At 51.8% G+C, this 21,467-nt stretch overlaps 1 protein-coding gene across 1 annotated transcript; it reads left to right on the top strand.

Moving 5' to 3' along the window:
• Positions 1–21,034, top strand: ADAMTS8 (ADAM metallopeptidase with thrombospondin type 1 motif 8). The gene is made up of 9 exons (XM_039240258.1): positions 1–1,143; positions 9,144–9,383; positions 10,184–10,319; positions 10,998–11,165; positions 12,125–12,426; positions 14,775–14,958; positions 17,349–17,521; positions 17,643–17,818; positions 19,838–21,034. Exons 1-9 carry the CDS (start codon positions 1–3, stop codon positions 20,406–20,408), a joined length of 3,093 nt encoding a protein of 1,030 aa, XP_039096189.1. The 3' UTR covers positions 20,409–21,034.
• Positions 21,035–21,467: the final 433 nt, after the last annotated feature.

Here is a 21,467-nt window from a genome sequence, read left to right as displayed (position 1 = left end):
ATGTCAAAGCCGGGAAGGAAGTATAAATACGAAGGGCTCGGCAGCCCACTCGGTGCTTCCCGGGGTGGGGAGGAGGCAATTGGCGGCTGCGCGGGGACTACGCGCGGGGCAGGGGCGGAGGACGGGCGCACGCGGCCCGGGGCGCCAGTGGCTCGCGCTCTGCTGGGCGGGCGTGCGGGCGCGGGAGCAGCGGCCTGCGCCAGCCGGAGGGGCCGCTCGGGGACCGCCGCCGCCGCCGCCGCCGCCGCCGCCAGGCCCCCGCGGGCCGAGCAGGCCGGCGAGCTGATTGATTTGCTTTTCCCTGGAGAGAGCGGCGGGGCTGCGCTCGCGCCGCCAGCACCTGCCCGCGCCGGGCCGCCTTCTCCCGTCTCCCGCGCCGCAGCCGGAGCCCCCATGCCCCGCGCCGCCCCCCGGTGGCCGCCGCTCCTGCTGCTGCTGTCGCTGCTGCGGCCGCCGCTCGCCCGCGGCGCCCCGGCCCGGCCCGGCGCCCGGGGGCAGGCCTCGGAGCTGGTGGAGCCCACGCGGTTGCCGGGCAGCGCGGGCGAACTCGCGTTCCACCTGTCCGCCTTCGGCAAGGGCTTCGTGCTGCGCCTGGCGCCCGACGCCAGCTTCCTGGCGCCGGGTTTCAAGATCGAGCGCCTCGGGGGCTCCGGCGCGGCGGCCGGGGGCGAGCGGGAGCTGCGCGGCTGCTTCTTCTCCGGCACGGTGAACGGGGAGCCCGAGTCGCTGGCGGCGGTCAGCCTGTGCCGCGGGCTGAGCGGCTCCTTCCTGCTGGACGGCGAGGAGTTCACCATCCAGCCGCAGGGCGCGGGGGGCTCCCTGCACCAGCCGCACCGCCTGCAGCGCTGGGGGCCCGGGCCCGCCGCCGCCGCCGCCGCCGCCCACCCCCTCCCTGAAGGACCCGAGTGGGAGGTGAAAGGAGAGGGTCAGAGGCAGGAGACAGGAGACGAGGAGACGGAGGAGGAAGAGGAGGAGGAGGAGGAGGAGACGGAGGGCAAAGAGCATGCAGAAGGCGCCAGCGAGCGGCCACCACCCCTGGGGGCCACGAGTAGGACCAAGCGTTTTGTGTCTGAGGCTCGCTTCGTGGAAACGCTGCTGGTGGCCGATGCGTCCATGGCTGCCTTCTATGGAGCCGACCTGCAGGTAGGATTCGCTTTGCCTGGAGGCCCCGAGTCAACTCCCAGAGCCTCCACAATCTTGCCTTGTCAGTTCCCCTGAGAAAATCCTTCACGTCCCTCGTCCTCCCAAGACCAACCCCAAACAAGGTTCTTTCCTTTTTTGAGAAAGTGCAGGAACGCTTTTCTTAGCCTCTGACCCCTGGGCTACCTGCTGCCCCTTCCCCTGTCCTTTCTAATTTAGAATGGAGGTCCTGGCTCTTCCTCCTCTGCTGCTCACCTTCACCCCTGGCATCCTGAATCTCTTCAGCACTTGGCAGACTGAACTAAAAGTGGGTTTTAAAGTACAACAGCTTCCCCGCCCCCGACCCAGGCACCTGCCTCTCCCGACAGGGATGAAAATGGAACATTTTGGAAGAGCATCCACCCCGCCCTCCATTTCCCAGCCCTCTGCTGTCTCCAGACCTGAGAGGTTCCCAAGGAAAGTCAGCTGGGATGGGAAGATGTGGCTGTTTCATTCCCTTTGTGTACAGAACTGAAGTTGCCATAAGTAAAAGACATTGGAGGCAGTTGAACCTGGAAGGGGGCTGCCCAACTTCTGTGTGCCCAGCTGGTTCTGATCAAGGGGCATGGACTACCTTGCCAACCTGGCGCTCAGCCCCGGGCGGAACTTAGCAGTGCCAGCATCAGCACAAGAAGGGAGGGGAACAGAATTTCTGCCTGGGGGCTCGGCCTGGGAGACTGAAGCTTCAGTGGAAAAGGGACGGGAGAAAACCGTGGGGATATGAACTCTCTCAGTTTAACGCTCCTTGTGGAGCCAGAACTATGCTCGGTCCACCTCAGCTGCTCTCAGCCCAGCTCTCTACTGAGCTTGGTTGAGCAGGGACATTCAGTTCAGGGGACAGCTCCTGTAGCCGGACCATGTCGAACTAGATTCAGAGATGGTGCAGTCTCAGCAGGAGGTATCTATGTCACCCTGTGCCCCAACACCTCCCCCAAGGACCAGGTGAAACACAAGGGTTCTAGGAGAGGGCTGTACTTTCTCTTCCCTTGAGGAGCACAAAACCAAAGAGGTGCTAGGTAGAGAAGACCTGCCCTGCCCAGAGGTCATAGACCCCCCCGGAAGGGATCCTGGCCACTGCCGCAGTTCAGTTGATACTTTTTCAGTAATGGCAATCTTTGCCAGTGATCCTATTCTAGGCTCAGCCCATGCCTGACTCTTGGGGGCACCGAGCGCTTCAACATCACCCATGCCAAACAGTCTAGATGATGGACCCCATCTTTCTCACTCTGCAAACATGGGGAAATGCATGCAGATGGAAGGATGGGAAGAGCTAGGGGTGAGTGGTCCATGTGGCTGCTTCTCTGGTCACCGTAGGAGCAGGCTCCTTTGCACGCTGTTGTAGTATTCACTCTGTGCTGGTAAGGCAGCTTTGAGGCATCGGCTTTGGGCTTTCCAATGGGCTTTAGGTCCATGATGACCGTGTATCGGCTTCCCTGCCCACCCTGAGAGCAAAGGGAGGCACCAGCTGACTCCTCTGACTCCTTTCCCCCAAGCAAGTCTTCAAAAGGGTGGTTAGTTGGGCTTCTCCCATCGCAGGTTAGGACCACCACACCTGGCTATTACGGAGCTCTACCAGAGAGAGGCTGCAAGTACAGTCATTGCAAACCCTGAGCTGAGGTGCTGACATGCGTGGACCAATTTCTGACATCTGCCTGAGAAGCAGGAGGCAGGAAAAATAAGAGCACAAGGAAGCATCACATAAAGAAATTACTTTTCAGGCTTCAGAGCCAAAATGTTTTCCTTACTGCCTTCCTACCATCTCACTCAGCCCATCACCTCGTAACTTAAGATACTGAGTACCTGCCTCAAGGATGTACTTGGCTGGGCTAAGTCAGCCTCAGGCTCTCTTCACAGAGCCACGCGGGAACGCTTCCACCCTTACAGATTTCTGACAGGATGACCCATTACATGCTTGTCCCCTCCCGTCTCCCTCCCCATACACCGTTTCTGGACCATTCACAGGATACACACCTTGCACCCAGCCAGCCTCCATGGGTTAAAAAAGCACATCAGAATAGGCATCAGGTACCTGAATAGGCTGAGGGCCTCTCTCTAGGGGATCTGCTTCCAGGTCTTACACCTGAAGGAAAAGTTCTCTCTCAGCTGGACCGACTCCATAACCTCCCCCTTGGTCTCATTATGTCACAGCCCACTTACATCCCTGCCTGCTGTCACCACGCTGGGGTGGGGCAGGGCCTGAGGCACAGCTGCTTCTGTGACCGCCCACTGACCTCTCTGCTTTGACTGCTCACCAGCTGTGGAGATGCCACGGGATAGACTTGAGCTTCTCAGCTCAATCCCCTGAGCTTCCTAAACATGTCCATGAGCTCAGCGAAGACAAGAATGAATGTCAAGTTTTAGTTCCCCAAGATCTTGCTTGCTCAGACCCATCTCCCCAAAATAGAATCCAGTTCTTTATAAGTAAGTCTCCAAGGAGTCTCCCTAGAGACTTCATTTGCACAGATGGAAGGCACTTTGGGGTGTCTTAGCAGCCAGGGGCGGAAGGTAAAGCTGAAGAGATTTTACTCCCTTGAGGGCTTGCATTTCCTCATCTGTGAAGCCAGGCACCTGGACTAGGTCATCAGTGCTAATGTAAGCATCAGTGAGGCTGCTTCGCGAGGAGTCTTCTAGAAAATTCAGCACATCATGGGGAAACCATTCTCTGAGTGCATTCAATTTGCACAATGGTTCGTATGCATCACCTCAGCGGAAATAGCTATGAGGGAGGCAGAGGAAAAAGATTCAGCTCACAGGGAATCTGTGACTTTCTCAAGGTCACATAACTAGTAAGCGGCAGGACTGGGTCACAACCTAAGTCTCCTGAACCTGAGTGCAGCTCTCTTTTTTATTGTGCCATGAGGTTTCGTTAGCATGAGGGTGTATGACTCTGTGGCTCTGCTTACCCCCAACACTTGTCCACACTGTGGGAATGGATCATTGAATCCAGCAGTCCCAAGATGCCCAGCCAAAGTGGGAGGCCCTATCCTGGGAAGAAACCACCTTTAAGGCCAAGGGAAGGAATTAGCCATGCTGGAAGCTGGTCACATTGTTAAGTGACAATGAAGTTTTCCAGAACTCCGTACACTTGAGTTCACTTAATCCCTCGACAGAAGGGCCACCCCCCTCTTACCCCGCCACCTCCCACCTTCTTATCTGGTTTCAGAGTTAATGAGCTCAGACAAAGGGGGCTTTCTGAAAGGAGGGACCACCTCGGAAGAGGCCATTAACTCTGTCTGCATCGGGCTGCTGCTGATTGTTCCCTGGACAAAGCTGGAGTGGGAGTGCAGTGAGGGGTGGGCTGAGGCGAGCCCCACACTCGGGCCAAGAAATCCATCCTGCCAGTGCATCAGCTGCCAACTGAGCTCTGAATTCTCTGCTTAGGAGGGGGAGTCCTAGAAGTGGCACTCATCGTCCCCAGAGAAGACCAGAGGACGCCCAAGATGTCAGGCTACCAGCAAGGGATTTCAGGAAATCGTTAAGTCCTAGCGATGCCATCTCCCCCTTACCCATATCCCCTGGGACAATGTCTCCCACAGCCCACCTATCCCAGTGTGTCCAGCACAATCCCCACTTGGGCCTGTTCTGGCATGATTATTAATAGCATCATCTTCACTCTCAAAAGTGTCCTGGTTTGGATAATAACAGAAGCAGACACATTCCCCACTGGCCTATGTCCCCCCTGAAGATGGGGGAAAGGCAAGTGTTATATCCCAGGTGAATTATGTTCTCCTTGCAAGAGAAGGAGTCTCTTCCAAGAGTGATCAACAATATGAAGTTTTTCCTCAAAGAAAATGCTTGAATATTCAAAGGGCTTTGATTTGCCACTTCCGCATCCCCGGGTGTAGACAATGCCAGGGATAAGCTCGCTTGCTGGCATGCTTTGGGTTTGTTTTGGCTATGCTGTCCCTGTCCTTGCAGCAGCCAGGGTAGGCGGCAGTGTGGTAAGAGCACGTAACCTCGAAGGGTAACCAAAATGACTGAGTGTTCTCGAGCAAGTTACCAATTTCTCTGCACCGTGATTTTTTCACCAGCAAAATAGGAACGGTTATATCGATGTCCTAGCATTGCCTTGAGGATACAATAAAATAGAGAGAGCACCTGACCCAGTGCCTAACACATAGTAGGTGCTCAACAAAGAGGAATTAATACCAGAGCTGCCTTTGGTGATGGCATTTGTCAGGAGGTCAGTATGGTCACATGCCTTCATAGCCAGCCCACTGCCGTGTTGGCTCCACTGTCCCACGCAGCAGGGAGGCCTTCCTTTCCAGCTTGCTCAGCTCAGAGTGTTTAAGCTTGACTTCCTGTGGTTCCGGTAAGTGCGTATACCTTTGGAGAAGGGACCTTGCCCCTTTTTGTTTTGTTTTGTTTTCTGGGTTTTTTTTTTTTTAATGTTTCATTTATTTGAGAGAGAGAGAGAGAGAGAGAGAGAGACAGCACGAGTAGGGGAGGGGAAGAGAAAAAGGGAGACACAGAATCCGAGCAAGCTCCAGGCTCTGAGCTATCAGCTCAGCCAGACGCTGGGCTTGAACTTAACGAACTGCGAGATCATGACCAGAGCTGAAGCGGAAAGCTTAACTGACTGAGCTACCCAGGTGCCCTGTCCCATGCTGTTTTGAGAACAAGGAGCTATGAAGGACATCAGTGCAGGACCCTCTCTCTTCTCCACTTGCTTCTTTACTCTCTTTTGCTTCTCCCCCACCTCCTCGGCAGTCTGGGGCTATAGGGAGATCCCCAGGAGGAAAAGCATGGCACTGGTTGCTGAGCTCAGAGGGTTTCCATGTTGCTGCGCTTCCCAGCCTTGCTTCTCCCAGGGGTGCAGCAAGGAAAAGCAGTGGGACCCACAGTGTGAAGAGCAAATGAGCCAAGCAAAGGGATGACATTCAGAGCAGAAGAAGCTACTGGAAATGCATTTGGCCCAGTCCAGTCCTCTGGACTCCCATTGCACTTGGCTTTGGCTGCCATGGGAGCTCTGGGGGAGGAATCTCCTTGTTTGTATCGCTAAGAATCAAAGAGTGCTATGTCTCAGCCTAGCTGACTAGGGTGTTTCTTTCTCTTTTTCAGGTCCTAGGGGCACTTGTGGAGAAGGAGACCCCCTAGAAAATGCCCCGCCTTTTTCCCAATGAGAATTAAGGGCATGAGGTCCCCAGGTTATGCAGGAGTAGGGATGTTGGACCAGCCCTGGCCAGGCTGGTCATGGGCTCCCACCTACCTTACATGGTTGTTGGAGGTCATCTGCTGTGCAGGGGCCCCCACGCCACCAGGGACACCATCTTGTCCACATTCTTCAGCAAGTAGCCCACACTTGTGTGGTGTGCAGAGAAGTATAAATAGACACCGGGTGGTGGAGTGAGCCATCTGACCTTCTCCTTCACTGGCTCCCAAGCCTTCTCTCTGTGGGACTATAAGTCGGGCCTGGCCTTTTGCCTAGGGTACTGGCTGAGAATCAGAGGCTCACAGGACTGGCAGCCAACCCCACCTCCCCAGGTCCTTGCCCCTAGGTAACTGTACGAGGCACTACAAATGTCAGGCTTTCCTGCCACAGTTTCTTAGAGAAGCTAACAGTGGGGACAGTAGTGCCTCCCATCTCCAAAGTCTCAGCGAGATGAGAGAAGGGGAGGACCAGGATTTGCGATTTTAACAGAAACACTGGACCACGTAGTTTTTGTAGCTCTCCATAGGAACTTGTAGCAATGGAAATTATCTTCCGAAATAGCAACCAGAAGGACATCCAAATGCTCTCAGGTCTAACCCGCTGCCTTGAAAGAAAATGGCTCTCAAGCCTGCTCAGCCCCAGTTAGTGTCTGGAGAAGATTGCTGTGAGCTCCCTGAACTGCAAAGGAGGAGACTCCCTGAAAATATTAGTGTCGGGAAGCCTCCACTGATGCCTCACCCCCTCCTTTGTGCACAAATATACACCCGTGTGCCTTTGGTTTTCCCTGGGGATGCGGCTGGTGCGTGGTCCCTGCTCAGCTGCGTTGCCCGAGAGCCCCAGTCTGAACTGGTCAGCTTGGGAACACAGACCCTCCTTAAACCTCAAGCCTTCCAGGACCAATGCTGAGCAGCTGGCATCTTGTATTAACGCCTCCTTTGTAAGACCTCATCTTCCCAATTTTGAGATTGTGAAATTGGGACTCAAAAGGAAGAAATCTTGTAAGGAGAGTTGCAGGTTGCCTCTGAATAAATCCCAGGGCTTGGTCCCTGGCCCATCAGATTTGACCTTTCCTAGGGCAAGAGCGCAGGAGACTCTGCTCCCTGGAAGCAGCGAAAGCCTGGCCAGGAAGCAGCCTCAGCAAGCTCCCATTCCTCAGCCCTCACCCCCAGTTGCATAATGATGTGATTGCTTTTTTCCCTCAGGAATCCAGCTCCAGGAGCAAGTGCCAAGTTTCAGCTTTGCTGATAAGATGTTTACATCAGCCTAAACATAGCTGGAGTGCTTGACACGCTAAGGAACCTGCCAACCCCTGTTTGTAGGGCTTACAAAATACCTGGCTCATTGCCTGAGAGGTGAACAGACAGATCCCATTCACAAATAATGGGATTTGTCTGGAACTCCCACACATGGCCTCAACTGACAGAATGTCCCTCTTTAGCCTTTCACCCTTCTCTCCCATCCTTCCACTCCTACCTTCCAGACCACAGGAGAGAAAAAAAAGAAAGGCTTAAGGGAGACGGTGCTCTAGGGAACAGGGGGCAGGGCACACGAATGGCAGGCTCGGCTGGCCACACTCCTGGCTGAAAGCACGTGTGCCTTTGCCCCCTTTCTCTTCTGCACAAGAATCCAAGAGGACTCACTTCTAGAGGTCCCTGAAGCAAGAGAGTGAGCTCCATCTGGCTGCCTCCAAAGCCTTGGGAGCAGCCCAGGGATAGGACAGAGGCCAAGCAATGATGTGGACCCCTTCAGCTGGCCTGGGCAGAACTGGAGGCAGGTGTGATCCTAAGTGCCTGGGTCTCATTAGGTCCCCTGACTTCTCTCAAGCCCCTGCAGAAAAAAGCGATTAAACCTTTCGGGATTGTCCAGAAAGCAATGGTCGAGCACTGGGAAACTTAACGCAAAGAATGTAGACCTCAGAGACAGACATGCTTGGGCTGGTGTCCTGGCGTTAAGAGCTGTGTGACCTTAGGCAGCTTATTTAACTTGTGTGAACCTCTACTTCCTCATTCATGAAATGGGGGTGACAACGTGTACTGCACAGAGTTAGCATGAGCATTGAATGAGGTGTGGGTCCAGTGACTGGTCCAGACTAGCTATTATCAGTAGTGATTATGGGAGCAATCTGCAGGCTAGCAGTGCCCATCCTGAAGGGTACAAGTTACCCCAACAGGCACCAGGAAAATACTCGACTAGATTCTAAGGGACACATTCTACTAACCTTGAACACGCAAATAATCGCTTCTGGGCTGAGAACAGAGAGGGGATGGGGTGGCTGGGACTGGCATGGAGGCGGTTGATGTCAACATTAAGGCAGAATAACCAGTGTAGTCCAATAGGACTTTCTGTCATGATGGGAATCTTCCCTCTGCTGAGTTTAATACAGAAGCCTTGAGCTATAGATGGCTACTGATGTACTTGAACTGTAGCCAGTGTGACAGAGGAACTGTAATTTTAATTTTAATGAATTTTAACTAAGTTTAGATTTACGGAGCCACCTGTGGCTGGCTGGTCACGATGTTAAATGCACAAGCTTTAAACCCAGGCCAACTGGGTTCAAATGCTGGCAGCACACTCATTAGCTTTGTGATTATGGGCCAGTTCTGAGCCTCAATTTTCTTACCTTGTAAAATAAAGGGAAATAATGCTAGGGCCTCAGGGGTTTTGTGATTCTTCAGCAACATGCGTCATATCCAGCACTCAGCACAGAGCCTGGCACATGGAACACATGGTGGGGGGGGGGGCAGTAGTGGTGGGCAGGCAATGGGCCAGGAGATTTAACCCTCCCCTCTACCTGCTCCTTTTTTCCCAACAGAACCACATCCTGACCCTAATGTCTGTGGCAGCCCGAATCTACAAGCACCCCAGCATTAGAAACTCCATCAACCTGATGGTGGTAAAAGTGCTGATTGTGGAAGATGAAAGGTGGGGCCCGGAAGTGTCTGACAACGGTGGCCTTACCTTGCGTAACTTCTGCAACTGGCAGCGACGTTTCAACCAGCCCAGTGACCGGCACCCAGAACACTTTGACACAGCCATTCTGCTCACCAGACAGGTCTGTGGGCTGGCTCCAGAAACTCCAGGGAGGAAGGGAAGCGGGATGGGCGGATCAAAAGGGAGGGCCACTAAGGCCTGCCCAAACATGGGAAATGTCTCCCTGCTGGCCCCAGCTGGACGCCAGGAGCCTCGTGTGTGCAACGATGAGGGGGAGGTCATGAGGACAAGTGTGAGGTATTTTCAGGGGAAGGACAGGAATCTTGTAAGGGCCCTTTTCCAAAAGTTTGTGACCAGCTGTCCGCTGAGGTCATAACAAGAGGAAATGTGCTCAAACTGCCCAGTAAGAGACCGGGAGTTGGAATGAAGAGAGGAGAGCCATCTGCAGCGGCTGTGAAACACAGAGGCAGGTAACCGGAGATCTGGTAACCTCCAAATCAGGAGCCTGCTCTCCTATCTGGTACAAGTGAAACAGAGAGCTTCCCAAAGGCTGAAGAGTCTAATAACATGTGCCAGGTCCTTTCGACGCCTTCAGTCCTCACAGCGGCCTCACAAAGCCCCATTTTACAACTGAGGAAACTGAGGCCCGGGTCGGCCACACAGTGGTAGCGCCCATACTCAAGCCTACGCAGTCTTGCTGCAGGGTCAGTACTCATAACCCCTGCGCAACCTTGCCTCCCAAAACCAGCTGGCTCCAGGACATACCAACATAGAAAAAGAAACAGGCTTCCCACCCGAGTGGCCTTTGTGAAGAAATAGGGCCTTTGGCTGAAAAATTTTCCTTCAACTCAGGAAGAGCAGAAATAGGAGGACTTTCTGTTTGATGTCTGTTCTCACGCCCTCGCTCTCTCCGCCAAGCAGAACTTCTGTGGGAAAGAGGGCATGTGTGACACCCTGGGCGTGGCGGACATTGGCACAATCTGTGACCCCAACAAGAGCTGCTCCGTGATCGAGGATGAGGGGCTCCAGGCAGCCTACACTCTGGCCCACGAGCTAGGTAAGACTTGCCATGCCACCCCTACTGTACTGTGTCAGAGGGAACTGCCTCTTCCAAATCCAGGCCAGCCCAGGGTCTAAGGAATGCAGCTCTCACACATGGCCAGGTTCTACTCAGAATTTTGATAGACTTGATTATATGCAGATAGATACTGTGCTTTCTCCATTGCTACCCTGAGCATGAGGCCACAATATTAAAATAGGGTCTTGGACCATCAGCAGAGGTCACCAGGAAAATGCCAAACCAAGCAAATGCTCGGGTCGAGTTGCAATGCTTTGCCTAGGCTAAGTGGTTAAATCTCTGGGAAGATCCGTTGCAGAGAGAGTGCTGTATGAGCAAGCGAATCCTTGAGGTGCATGTGAATTTGGTACAGGTTGAGGCAGAAAATGAAAGGACATCAATGTTCCTCAGTACTCTGAGAAATCTTCCTGGTAGAGAAAAGCCCAGAGGAAAGCCTGAAACAAAAATCGTTAAGGAACAGGGGCATGGCTGTTCCCATGAGGAGCTGGGGTAACTGGTTAGCCCTTGAGACGCCTTCTTCCGTTAGCAGAGGGTGGCTGTCTTGCAAGAGAGGGGAGAGGTGCTGGGCCTTACGGGGAGCCCTCAGGGAGGGGCAGAGCGGGGTGGAGGGCAGCGGAGGCCCGTTAACGGTGAACTTCAGGTCTCTCTTCATCCCAGGGCACGTCCTCAGCATGCCCCACGACGACTCCAAGCCCTGTACCCGGCTCTTTGGGCCCATGGGCAAGCACCACATGATGGCACCCCTCTTCGTCCACCTAAACAAAACGCTGCCCTGGTCTCCCTGCAGTGCCATGTACCTCACGGAGCTCCTGGATGGCGGGCACGGTAAGTGTCCCTCCAGCTTCTCCCTGCTTCTTTCTGGCCAGCTGCTGGTGGTTGAGGTCTGCCCGGCCCGCCTCCTCGATTACTAGATTGCCGTTGGCACCTGCGCTGTTTCTGGCTGAGCTCCTTCACAAAGCATCAGAGACATTTAGGACAAAAAAAACCAGAGATACGATCCTCACCCAACGTGCCGTGCCATGGCAGGCTAACCATCCCCGCAGAGCATGCTCTTCCTTTCCCCTGTCTTCCGGTGGCCAGCGTGCTGGGCTAATGTAGATGATGTCATTGAGCAGGTAGAACTAGTCTGAGAAGGTTTTTCTGGAGGAGGTGGGCTTGACCAGAGCTCAAAGGGAAAGAAGAATGTAGTACAGAGAAGAGAAGAGAGCGTCCAGGCCGGAGAGACAGATCGTGTGGCAGCTTAGAAATGGCAAAGAGGCAGGGAACGGGTGGTGTGAGAGCAAGGGCCCGGGGGCGTGGGGGAGGGGTGGCGTGCCTGGTTGAAACAGTTTGACTTATTGGGCAAAAAGCCCTGAAAACAATTTATTCGCGGTTGCTCTCGCTGAAGAAGATAAGGACACCTATGATACAAAAATAATAGATTATCCAAACATCAATCCTTTGGCTTGATTTCGCATGCCATGGTTTTTGAGAGCACCTTCACATCCCCAATTATACGTGATGTAGTATGACAGCTGGCTTTCCCGAGGTGCACACTGAATGTAAGCACGATGTTCTGGATGACAACAACACGAAAATTCAATCCTAGCAAAATTTTTACTACTGCTAGTCAAAAATGCGATAGGCTCATATTGATGATTGAGTGTTGATGGTTTTTAGCTTGTGATCAAAGAAAGTAGTGACTGGTCCTTAAACCCCAGCAATAATGTGGGAGGCCACCAAGAGCTGAGAGAGGGAAAGTCCTGCTTCTCATTCTTGTTCCTCTGCTTTCCTCCATTTCTCAGGAGACTGTCTACTGGACGCCCCCACCTCGGCCTTACCCCTCCCGACAGACCTCCCAGGCCGCAGGGCCCTCTATGAGCTGGACCAACAATGCAAGCAGATCTTTGGGCTGGGTTTCCGCCATTGCCCCAACACCTCTGCACAGGACATCTGCGCCCAGCTTTGGTGTCACGTGGATGGCGCCGAGCCCCTTTGCCATACGAAGAACGGCAGCCTGCCATGGGCTGATGGGACGCCCTGTGGGCCTGGGCACCTCTGTTGGGACGGCCGCTGTCTGCCTGAGGAGGAAGTGGACAAGCCCAAGGTGAGGGACGGCCACTCGGTGGTGTGGGAGGATGGGGAGGGGGAAGCTGTTTTCAAGGAGGAAACCACACTTGAGGGCCATGAACTGTGAGACTTTGGGCCAGGCTGCAACCGTGACTTCCAAGTAGAATTACTCATCTTTTAACAAACAAAGCAAAGCATATTTACCCAAATTCAAGAGGAGCCCTTCAAGGCTGTACTCTCGAATGACAGATGGTGGCAGATTGATGACGCCACCAGTGCTTAGGGCATTTTGGAAACTCTCCCTTGGTAATTGCTTTGAGGTTAACTTGAAGGCTTGTGAGGAATGGTGATAGGTATGAAGCATTCCAGCACAAAGACCAGAATGTGGCCATTCAATAAAGAGAGGCCATCATGAATTCCATTACAAACAGAGTAATAGCAGGAGAGGAACATTCAATCAAGAACTGAGGAAAAAAAATCCATATCCTACCCATGCCCGAGCTGCATTCATAATTAGAGGTCAGGAGAATGAGATTAGTTGTGAATATTCCATACTCAAGAGGGGAGAAGGAATCAAAGCTGTCTCTGACCAGGCAGAGAAAACTTGGCCTAGGACATAGTAAACTTACAAGAAAAACCAAGGCAATGCCAGCAAGAGTTTTTAAATGATTCCCTTCTTTGCCCTGCTCTTAATACTTCCAAACCGTGAGGCTGATCACATTTCTCTTACTGCGAGTCACTGAGCCCTGCCTATGAAACAGCATCCGCTGAGTTTTGCAGCCTGGTCCCAGCCCAGCACTGAATCACCGGGGTGGGGGTGGGGGGTGGCCTGAGCGCTCACTGTCCAGAAGGACTATCTCCTCAGTGGCATGTCCTTTGTCCTGAGGCTCATGAGCTGGCTTGGGCCAGGTTAGCCACGCTCTTTCTAAGCTCGAACCAGGGCAGGATTCATAGATTCATCCTCAGCCACTTCTCATCCTCCCCATTCAGACACTGAACTTCTCTTCTAGGTGCTGACCCCCTCCCTCACCCCCCAATAACATGTGCTTCATACATTACTGAGGGGAGGGGAGGGGGTCTGTCCAACATTCCCCAGCAGCAGAGCCAAGCTCAATGCAGGGGGACTTTGACAAGGAATGATCATGGGATGATGTTGATCATCTGTTTTTAAGGACAGAGAACACTTCATAAAACACTATACGACAGAATCATAAGTATGTAAAGTAATCATATCTTTATGATTATTCAGAGCAAAAGTGTAAGAAGTTATCAGTGAAAATCACATCAGTGGTTTTATTTGGGTAGTGTTTTTTAAAAGTTTTTAAATGTTTATTTCTTTTAAGAGAGAGAGAGAGAGAGAGACAGGAGGGGGCAGAGAGAGAAGGAGAACACAGAATCCAAAGCAGGCTCCAGCCTCTGAGCTGTCAGCACAGAGCCCAATGCGGGGCTCAAACTCACAGCTCATGACCTGAGCTGAAGTCAGACACTTAACCGACTAAGCCACCGGGGCGCCCTGGGTAGTGTGTCTTCCTTTTTTTTATGTGCTATTTTCTTTTTTATACTTTACTGGGGTTTCCACTTTTTACACAAGTAAATAGGACATTTTTAAGAATTATTTCCCTTTTGAAAACCCTATGAACCCATCAAAGGCACAGCTCTCTGTTCTTACAGGTTGATTGTTAAAGATAGAAGCCACTCTATTTCCCGGGCATTTTCCTACCACTGGAACTGGCAGCTGGTAGTCAGATAGCAACAGCTCCCCGCAATTACTCCTTTAAACCGGGACTTCTCAACCTCTGCACTGGAGACATTTGGAGCTGCCTAAGTCCTGGTTGTGAACGGGCTGTCTTCTTCATTGCTGGATGTTCATTGTTGGATGCCCATTGTTGGGTGCCCATTGTCGGGTGTTCATTGTTGGGTCTCATTGTCGGATGTTTATTGTGAGATGTTTAGCGGCACCCCATCTTCTTTCCACGAGAGGCCAGCAACATATGCCCTCCCCAGGTGTGGCAACTAAAATGTCTTCTAACATCGCCAAATATCTCTAGAGGATAAAATTGGCCCAGGTGGAGAACTGCTGCGTTAGACCCAACCTTATTCCCATAAAATGTTGTTTCATTCAACAACTAATGCCAAGCACCTTACTAATGGCAAGACGCGGGGGAGCCAGCCGTGAACAAGTCCTGCACAGCCTCCATGTTCAAGAAGACAATAGCCAAGCAAACCACAGAGTCATTAAACAAGTGATTAGGGCATTTTGCTGAACAACACCCCCCAGTAGGAGCATGACTAGATGAGGCGGTCAGGGCCATGGCCCCCTGTTACCCTGACAGCTGAGGCCTCCTCACCTCTTCTCCTGATTCACTGTGGCCTTGTGTGTTGTAGGCTGTAGTGGATGGAGGCTGGGCCCCATGGGGACCCTGGGGAGAATGTTCCCGGACCTGCGGAGGAGGAGTACAGTTTTCACATCGTGAATGCAAGGACCCTGAGCCTCAGAATGGAGGAAGATACTGCCTGGGTCGGAGAGCCAAGTATCAGTCCTGCCACACAGAGGAATGCCCCCCTGATGGTAATCACCACTGATGGCCACTGCTGTTGTCACTGCAGCAGATCCCCAGACAAGAAGTAGGGTGGGTCTCCTGGGATGCAGAGCATTCCTGTGATCCAGATATAAATGGACTCTGCAAGACACCAAGTTTTAGGGCAAAGCTTAGTGGCCTCTAGACAGCTCTCACTTGGGCTGGGAGAGCATAGCAAAGTCAAGGAAAGAAATAGCCCTTGTCTTCCAAGATGTGGAAATAGAGGATGTCATTACCAACCAAACTCATTCAGGGGTTTGGGGGGAGCTCTGGAGAGGGGCTAGTGTCTAGGATACTAATCCTCCTGGAGGCATCTGAACCCTCATCTGTGTGCAGAATAGAAGTGTTTTCCAAAGCAACTGTCAGAGCCAAACCTCCACTGTCTTTCCAGCCAACATTCAGCCCAGGGCGGAGGGAGGGTTTCTGAATCTGATTCTACTGCACATTCCTTCTGAGAAGAGTTGCCCATCTTCCCTTGGGGCCATGGCAACTGCCTGATGGAACCTTGCCAGGGAGCAGCACCACCTCTACCTCCCTTTGGCATATATTCCTACCCCCTAGTTCCCACTAGAAAGCACACACATTAACTCAGAGGCAGCAGAGGTAGCAGCAGAACTGGTGAGAAGGAATTATTAGACGTTTTTCCCCACCATCCCATCCAACTCCCCCTTGTGCAGATCCAGGGAATATTGGCAGGCAGCAAACGACAAGCAGAGTTTCAAGGGAGATTCATCCAAGTGCAAAGACTCACTGACATTGGGTTGGTGTCTAATGAGGGAATCTGTAGGCTTTGCAGTTTTGCAAGACAGGAGGGATCAGCAATGGCATGAGGCTCTCGAAATTTTGCCCTGGAATCATGAGAATTTGCCTGGCATATGGGGTAAAGAGAAAGGGGAGGGGATGAATATAAAGCACAAGGTAGACATGGACAGTAGGTGATAGTATGGTCTCAAGATGCACAAGGGTCAGCCTTCTCATTCAAGTGGTTTTTAGTGCCTCTTGTGTGGCTCCAACTATAATAGGTGTTATAAATGACATTTTAAAAACATACAATGCATGTCCTCAAAGGACTTGCGGTCTAGTTAGAGATCCACATGCCTTTTACAAAACAATTAAAGCCTAATCTATGAGGCCTGGACCCCCAGGCTTCTGAAGAATTCAGAGCAAGGAAAAGCCTGAGCTAGTCAGAAGCTTCACAGGGAGTTAGGGCTGAGCAGGGCCTGGACAATGGAGATGGTAACGAAGTGAAGGACGATGTGTGCAGATGTGTGCCAGGGAGGAGATGAAGAGGTTTGAGAGGGGCTAGGATTTGCTCAGGTGGAGTCAAGCAGCATACTAGCACTTCAAGGCCACACAACAAACGTGAAATGTGAAAGCTAAAAATGTGCCAGCTGTCCGTCAGGGAAGCTTTTTGAAACACCAGACCACTCAGGTGCATTGAATCAGAATCTCAGGAGTAGGACATGGCCATTTGTGTTATGAAAAGTATCTACAGGCCATGCAGATATGCAACGAGGGTGGAGAACCTCAGTAGTAAGAGCAGGTTTAATTTCAGGATTGTGGCGTTAAAAAAAAAAAAGTGTTACTTCTGACAGATTGTTCTGGAAGCAGCATGCAGCAGGATTGGAGAGGAGGCTGGGCACTAGGTCTCACATGAAACTGCAATGCCTCCTCTTGTGGGAGGTAGACTCAGATGGTGAGAGTGGGAAAGAGACACTTAAAATTGCAGATTGTCCTGAATAGAGTGTAGGACTTGACAACAGGTTGGAAATAGTGGATGTAGATGCTCACGCGTTCAGCAGAAGCCCGATTCTAGTGTCACAGCAGAATGTGGTAGTATCCCCAAGTGCAAACTAAACCAGTTAATGGAGGAGCCATATGGGGTCGGGCTTTTGCTGAGCTGGAGGTAATCCCACTACTAGAAATGGAGGTCCCCCCAGAGACACCCAGAATTATTGCAGGTGAGGGACAGGGGCAAGCTCAGAACTAGAGATAGATCCTTGGCCACATGTCCAACGTCACCAAGGAAGTTAGAATAGAGCACTATTAGCAGGGGCCCAAAAATATGCTCCATGGGCATTCAAGCTTCCTAAATTGTCCCCTGTTCCTACTAAGTTTATTCATTTATAAGATAGAATTGGTATCTTCCCCAAATGGAAAGGACATTGATCTCAGAAAGGACATTTATCCTTACCTTGCCACATGGACCTAGATAGGGGGAGTCTAGGAATGTTGAGCCCAGATGACACTGGACCTGTGTCCTGGGATTGGGTCAAAGCCAGGAGGAATAAAGGGGCCCTGAATCCTGGCATTTATGCTGCTGGGTCATCCCTGCTCTAGCAAGCTACGTTACCTCCATACGGTTTCTTACTCTTTGTAGGGAAAAGCTTCAGAGAGCAGCAGTGTGAGAAGTACAATGCCTACAATTACACAGACATGGATGGGAACCTCCTACAGTGGGTCCCCAAGTATGCTGGGGTGTCCCCCCGGGACCGCTGCAAGTTATTCTGCCGAGCCCGGGGGAGGAGTGAGTTCAAAGTGTTCGAGGCCAAGGTGAGAATCCCTCTGGAGCTCAGAACTACGGGTGGGGAGCAGGGTCACCTGGTTTGACCCCACCTGTGGGCTGTCTCTGTGCACACCATGCTCTTTGTTATCCTCCCTCTCTCCACTGCAGGTGATCGATGGCACCCTCTGTGGGCCTGAGACTCTGGCCATTTGTGTCCGCGGCCAGTGCGTCAAAGCTGGCTGTGACCATGTAGTAGACTCGCCTAGGAAGTTGGACAAATGTGGGGTGTGTGGGGGCAAAGGCAATTCATGCAGGAAGGTGTCTGGTTCCCTCAACCCCTCCAGGTGAGTGTCCCCCATGGTCCTGTGTCTGAGTTCTAGAAGAGCAGGACAGGCTTTAGAATCACATCGGCCTAAGTGTGGACTGTGGCGGCCAGTTAATACGCACGCGGTACTGAGCTGTAGTTTCTCTGTAAAGCATTGGGAGGCCCCCCTATCTCAGAATCATAACAAGTCATGAGATGGGCGGAACGCTTGGCACAGTGACTGACCCGTAGAGAGGATGGTGCCCAGGAGAGCCAGAGGCCCCAAGGATAGGGGTGTATCAGCTCTGAGTCAACTGGCAATACAGCTATGCTGACTAACCGGGGCCTTGGCCAGAAAGCAGCTCTCCCAGGCCTGTTTTGGGAAGGCTATCTCATCCTACACCTGGTGAGTCCCAACCTTTCTGCAGGTAGATCTTTCAGAAAGGGGCACAAAGGGCGGGGCGGGGGTGGGGGGGATCTTGGTGACCTTAGGGTTTTCATGAATCTGACAACTCTGGACGCTTTCTTACATCTTAAAGTCATATGTTCATAAAACTCGTATTTAAGTGCTTTCATCCCTGTAGCTTCATTTGATTCCTACAATAAGGCTATCAGGTGGCCAATACTATTATTCCCCATTTATAGATGAAGAAGCTAAGGCACGAAAAGATCACATGCTGCTCCTAAGGTCACATGACAGCCAGGAAGAGAACCCAAGTGTCTTAATTCCTGGGCTTTTTTTTCCTGCCGCGGCATACACAATTCCCAGAGAGGAAGGACAAGGACATATGTTACATGGCTGCACTGTGCCCTTCTCTGTCTCTCACTATCTTTCACCTTATCGAGCTCAGAGAACAGAACCAGCCTACAGCAGACAACTTGGCAGTCTTCAAATTTAAACTCAAAGGATATAGAAAAAAGAAGCATGTGGTGTGGGATATTCAGATATTGGGTCCGTTAGCTAGCTTTCTTAGGCATTAGACATATGGGGCTGTGGATTCTTTCAGAGGTGCCCTAAACTAAGCAGCTAGCCTGAGTGGGTAGCAGAGAACCGACCACCTGTCCTCAATCATCTTTGCTTTCTTCCCAGCCTATGAAACACAAACACTTTTCCCCAGAAAGGAAGAATAAAAACTAAGGTTTCTCCATCCGACATAAAGCCCTAGACCTATAGTAGAGTTAAAACATGTTCCCCGGGGTGCCTGGATGGCTCACGCGGCTAAGCATCCAACTCTTGATTTTGGCTCAGGTCTTGATTTCCTGGTTTGTGAGTTCGAGCCCCACATCGGGCTTCACACTGCTGGTGCAGAGCCTACTTGGGAATCTCTTTCTCTCAGTCTCTTTCTGCCCCTTACCCTCACACACTCATGCTCATTCTCGCTCTCTCTCGCTCTCTCTCTCAAAATAAACTTTAAAAAAAGAAAGAAACACGTTCCCAAACAGCATCCTATCTTCTCAGAAGCACACAGCTCATGCTGTCTCGACACACTGGAAGAAGGCAACTAGAAGCAGCATTTATGACCCCAGCTCCTGCCCTGGGGCCCTTTAACCAAATACAGGGGACCGATTGGCTCTAAGAGGTGGCGTGAGATGTCCATCCTGGTCAGATTCTGGAACGGGTGTGTGGAACAGATTTTTCCACATGGGTTTGAGCTCTGGGTATGAAGGTTGCCAAGCAAAGTTATATACCAATGCAAGGAGCTAAAACTGTTTTTGAGATCTCACTTGAGCCAAGAGTGGCCGAGTTTGGCAGCACTGATACAGCTTTGCAAATCCTTCTGGGATATCTTCCTCTGTGCTGATGTTCAGATCCATACATTTAAACTCCAAGCTTTTGAAACAGAGTTACCAAGCAAAGCAAAAACCCTTGAAAATCCCAATGCGCAGAACATTCCTGTTGGCCTCAGCAGCTAATTTATGAGGAACTTTGGGGCAACTACTTGGATGATTTGCTGGTGGTTTGTGTCTGTCCGCCCTGGTCCAGCATGCTAACTTCCTGAGGCACCGGGCTGGGTAGCCACTGGTCCTAAGGATGTCTGTCTTTCTGTTCCTGTCATAGTTATGGCTACAATGACATTGTCACCATCCCAGCTGGTGCCACTAACATTGATGTGAAACAACGGAGCCACCCAGGGGTCCAGAACGATGGCAACTACCTGGCATTGAAGACTGCTGATGGGCAGTACCTACTCAATGGAAACCTGGCCATCTCTGCCATAGAACAGGACATCTTGGTGAAGGGGACCATCCTTAAGTACAGTGGTTCTATTGCCACCCTGGAGCGGCTGCAAAGCTTCCAGCCCCTGCCTGAGCCTCTGACCGTGCAGCTCCTGACTGTCCCTGGTGAGGTCTTCCCCCCCAAAGTCAAATATACCTTCTTTGTTCCTAATGACGTGAACTTCAGCATACAGAACAGCAAAGAGAGGGCAACCACCAACGTCATCCAGCCGCTGCTCAATGCGCAGTGGGTGCTAGGGGACTGGTCTGAATGCTCCAGCAGCTGCGGAGCTGGCCGGCAGCGGCGGACTGTGGAGTGTCGGGACCCCAACGGCCAGGCCTCCACCACCTGCAATGAGGCCCTGAAACCTGAGGATGTCAAACCCTGTGAAAGCCAGCCGTGCCCGCTGTGATCCAGCAGGGCGGGGCCAGTCTCATGCTCATGGACTTGGGGTACTGGGGTGCAGACAAAGGTACCCACTGTGGCGACCCTACCTGTGAGGTGGCGTTGCCTACCCAGGCTTGCCATTGCCACGGCCACTCCAATTCGGCATGAATTCACAACGGGGAGAAGAGAACAGGGGCAACAGATCCTAAAGTCTACTATCTGGTGGGTTGGACCTAGTATGGGTTCAGGTAGAGGACATAGGTTAAAAGGTATTAAAAAAAAAAAAAAAAAAGCACTTATTGACCCAAACAGGAGATTCAGCCTGTTTGCAAAGGACTAGCAGAGTTAAATGGAGAAAAAAGTTTTTCCTATTTGGTTTCCCCGATAAATAATCTACCTCAGAGGGAAAAAATTAGTAAGAGACTTGGAGTATGAGGTTGACGGCTAATGTCAAAGCTCCACAGCTGTGCCCCCAAGCCACCTTCAGAAATGACCTTGACTGTCATCAGTATTAAAATCCATCGCCTAAAGGGCTGCAGAGTTGCAGGACTGTGGAGAGCCGAGGGGTCTCAGGCTGCCACCTGCAGGGGCGGGTCCATTTCAAGTATTTATGCAAATGTGTCTCTGAACTAAAGTGTGATCTTGTGCCAATGCAGTGGTCTGATGTGGTTCAGTATTTCTTTAGAAAGGGCAGAGGACCCAGAGCCCAAGGACGGAGGCTAAAACTAGGTCAGGTGACCTTGAACACACACACAGGGAAGCTGGCCCCTTGCCGGATTCTCTTAGGCCTTCCTCCTGCTGAATCCAGCTCATTCAGGCAACTCTTCATCATAATCTACACCACTGATTCTCAAACTCAAGCAGGCATCCAGAGGAATTCTTAAAATACAGATTTTTGGGCCCTACCCCAAGAGTTTCTGATTCAGTTGGTCACAGTGGGGACCTGAGAATCTGCCTTTCCAACAAGTTCCCAGGTGATGTGGAGGCTGCTGGTTTAAGAACCACTGCTCTGCTGGAAATATCCAACTTGGAGGTAACAGTGGCTGTGGGATGCTTCTGGGCTCATTACTCTTGAGGAAGACTA

The sequence above is a fragment of the Hyaena hyaena genome, unplaced genomic scaffold (genome assembly GCF_003009895.1).
Source record: "Hyaena hyaena isolate Hyena2069 unplaced genomic scaffold, ASM300989v1 scaffold_171, whole genome shotgun sequence".
NCBI lineage: Eukaryota > Metazoa > Chordata > Mammalia > Carnivora > Hyaenidae > Hyaena > Hyaena hyaena.
This window is presented reverse-complemented; position numbering and strand designations above follow the sequence as displayed.

Coding starts and splice junctions, on each gene's coding strand:
- ADAMTS8 (XM_039240258.1), top strand. CDS start 1: ATGTCAAAGCCGGGAAGGAAGTATAAATACGAAGGGCTCGGCAGCCCA. Junction 1,144..9,143: donor TCTATGGAGCCGACCTGCAG/GTAGGATTCGCT, acceptor TTTTCCCAACAG/AACCACATCCTGACCCTAAT. Junction 12,427..14,774: donor AGGAAGTGGACAAGCCCAAG/GTGAGGGACGGC, acceptor TGTGTGTTGTAG/GCTGTAGTGGATGGAGGCTG.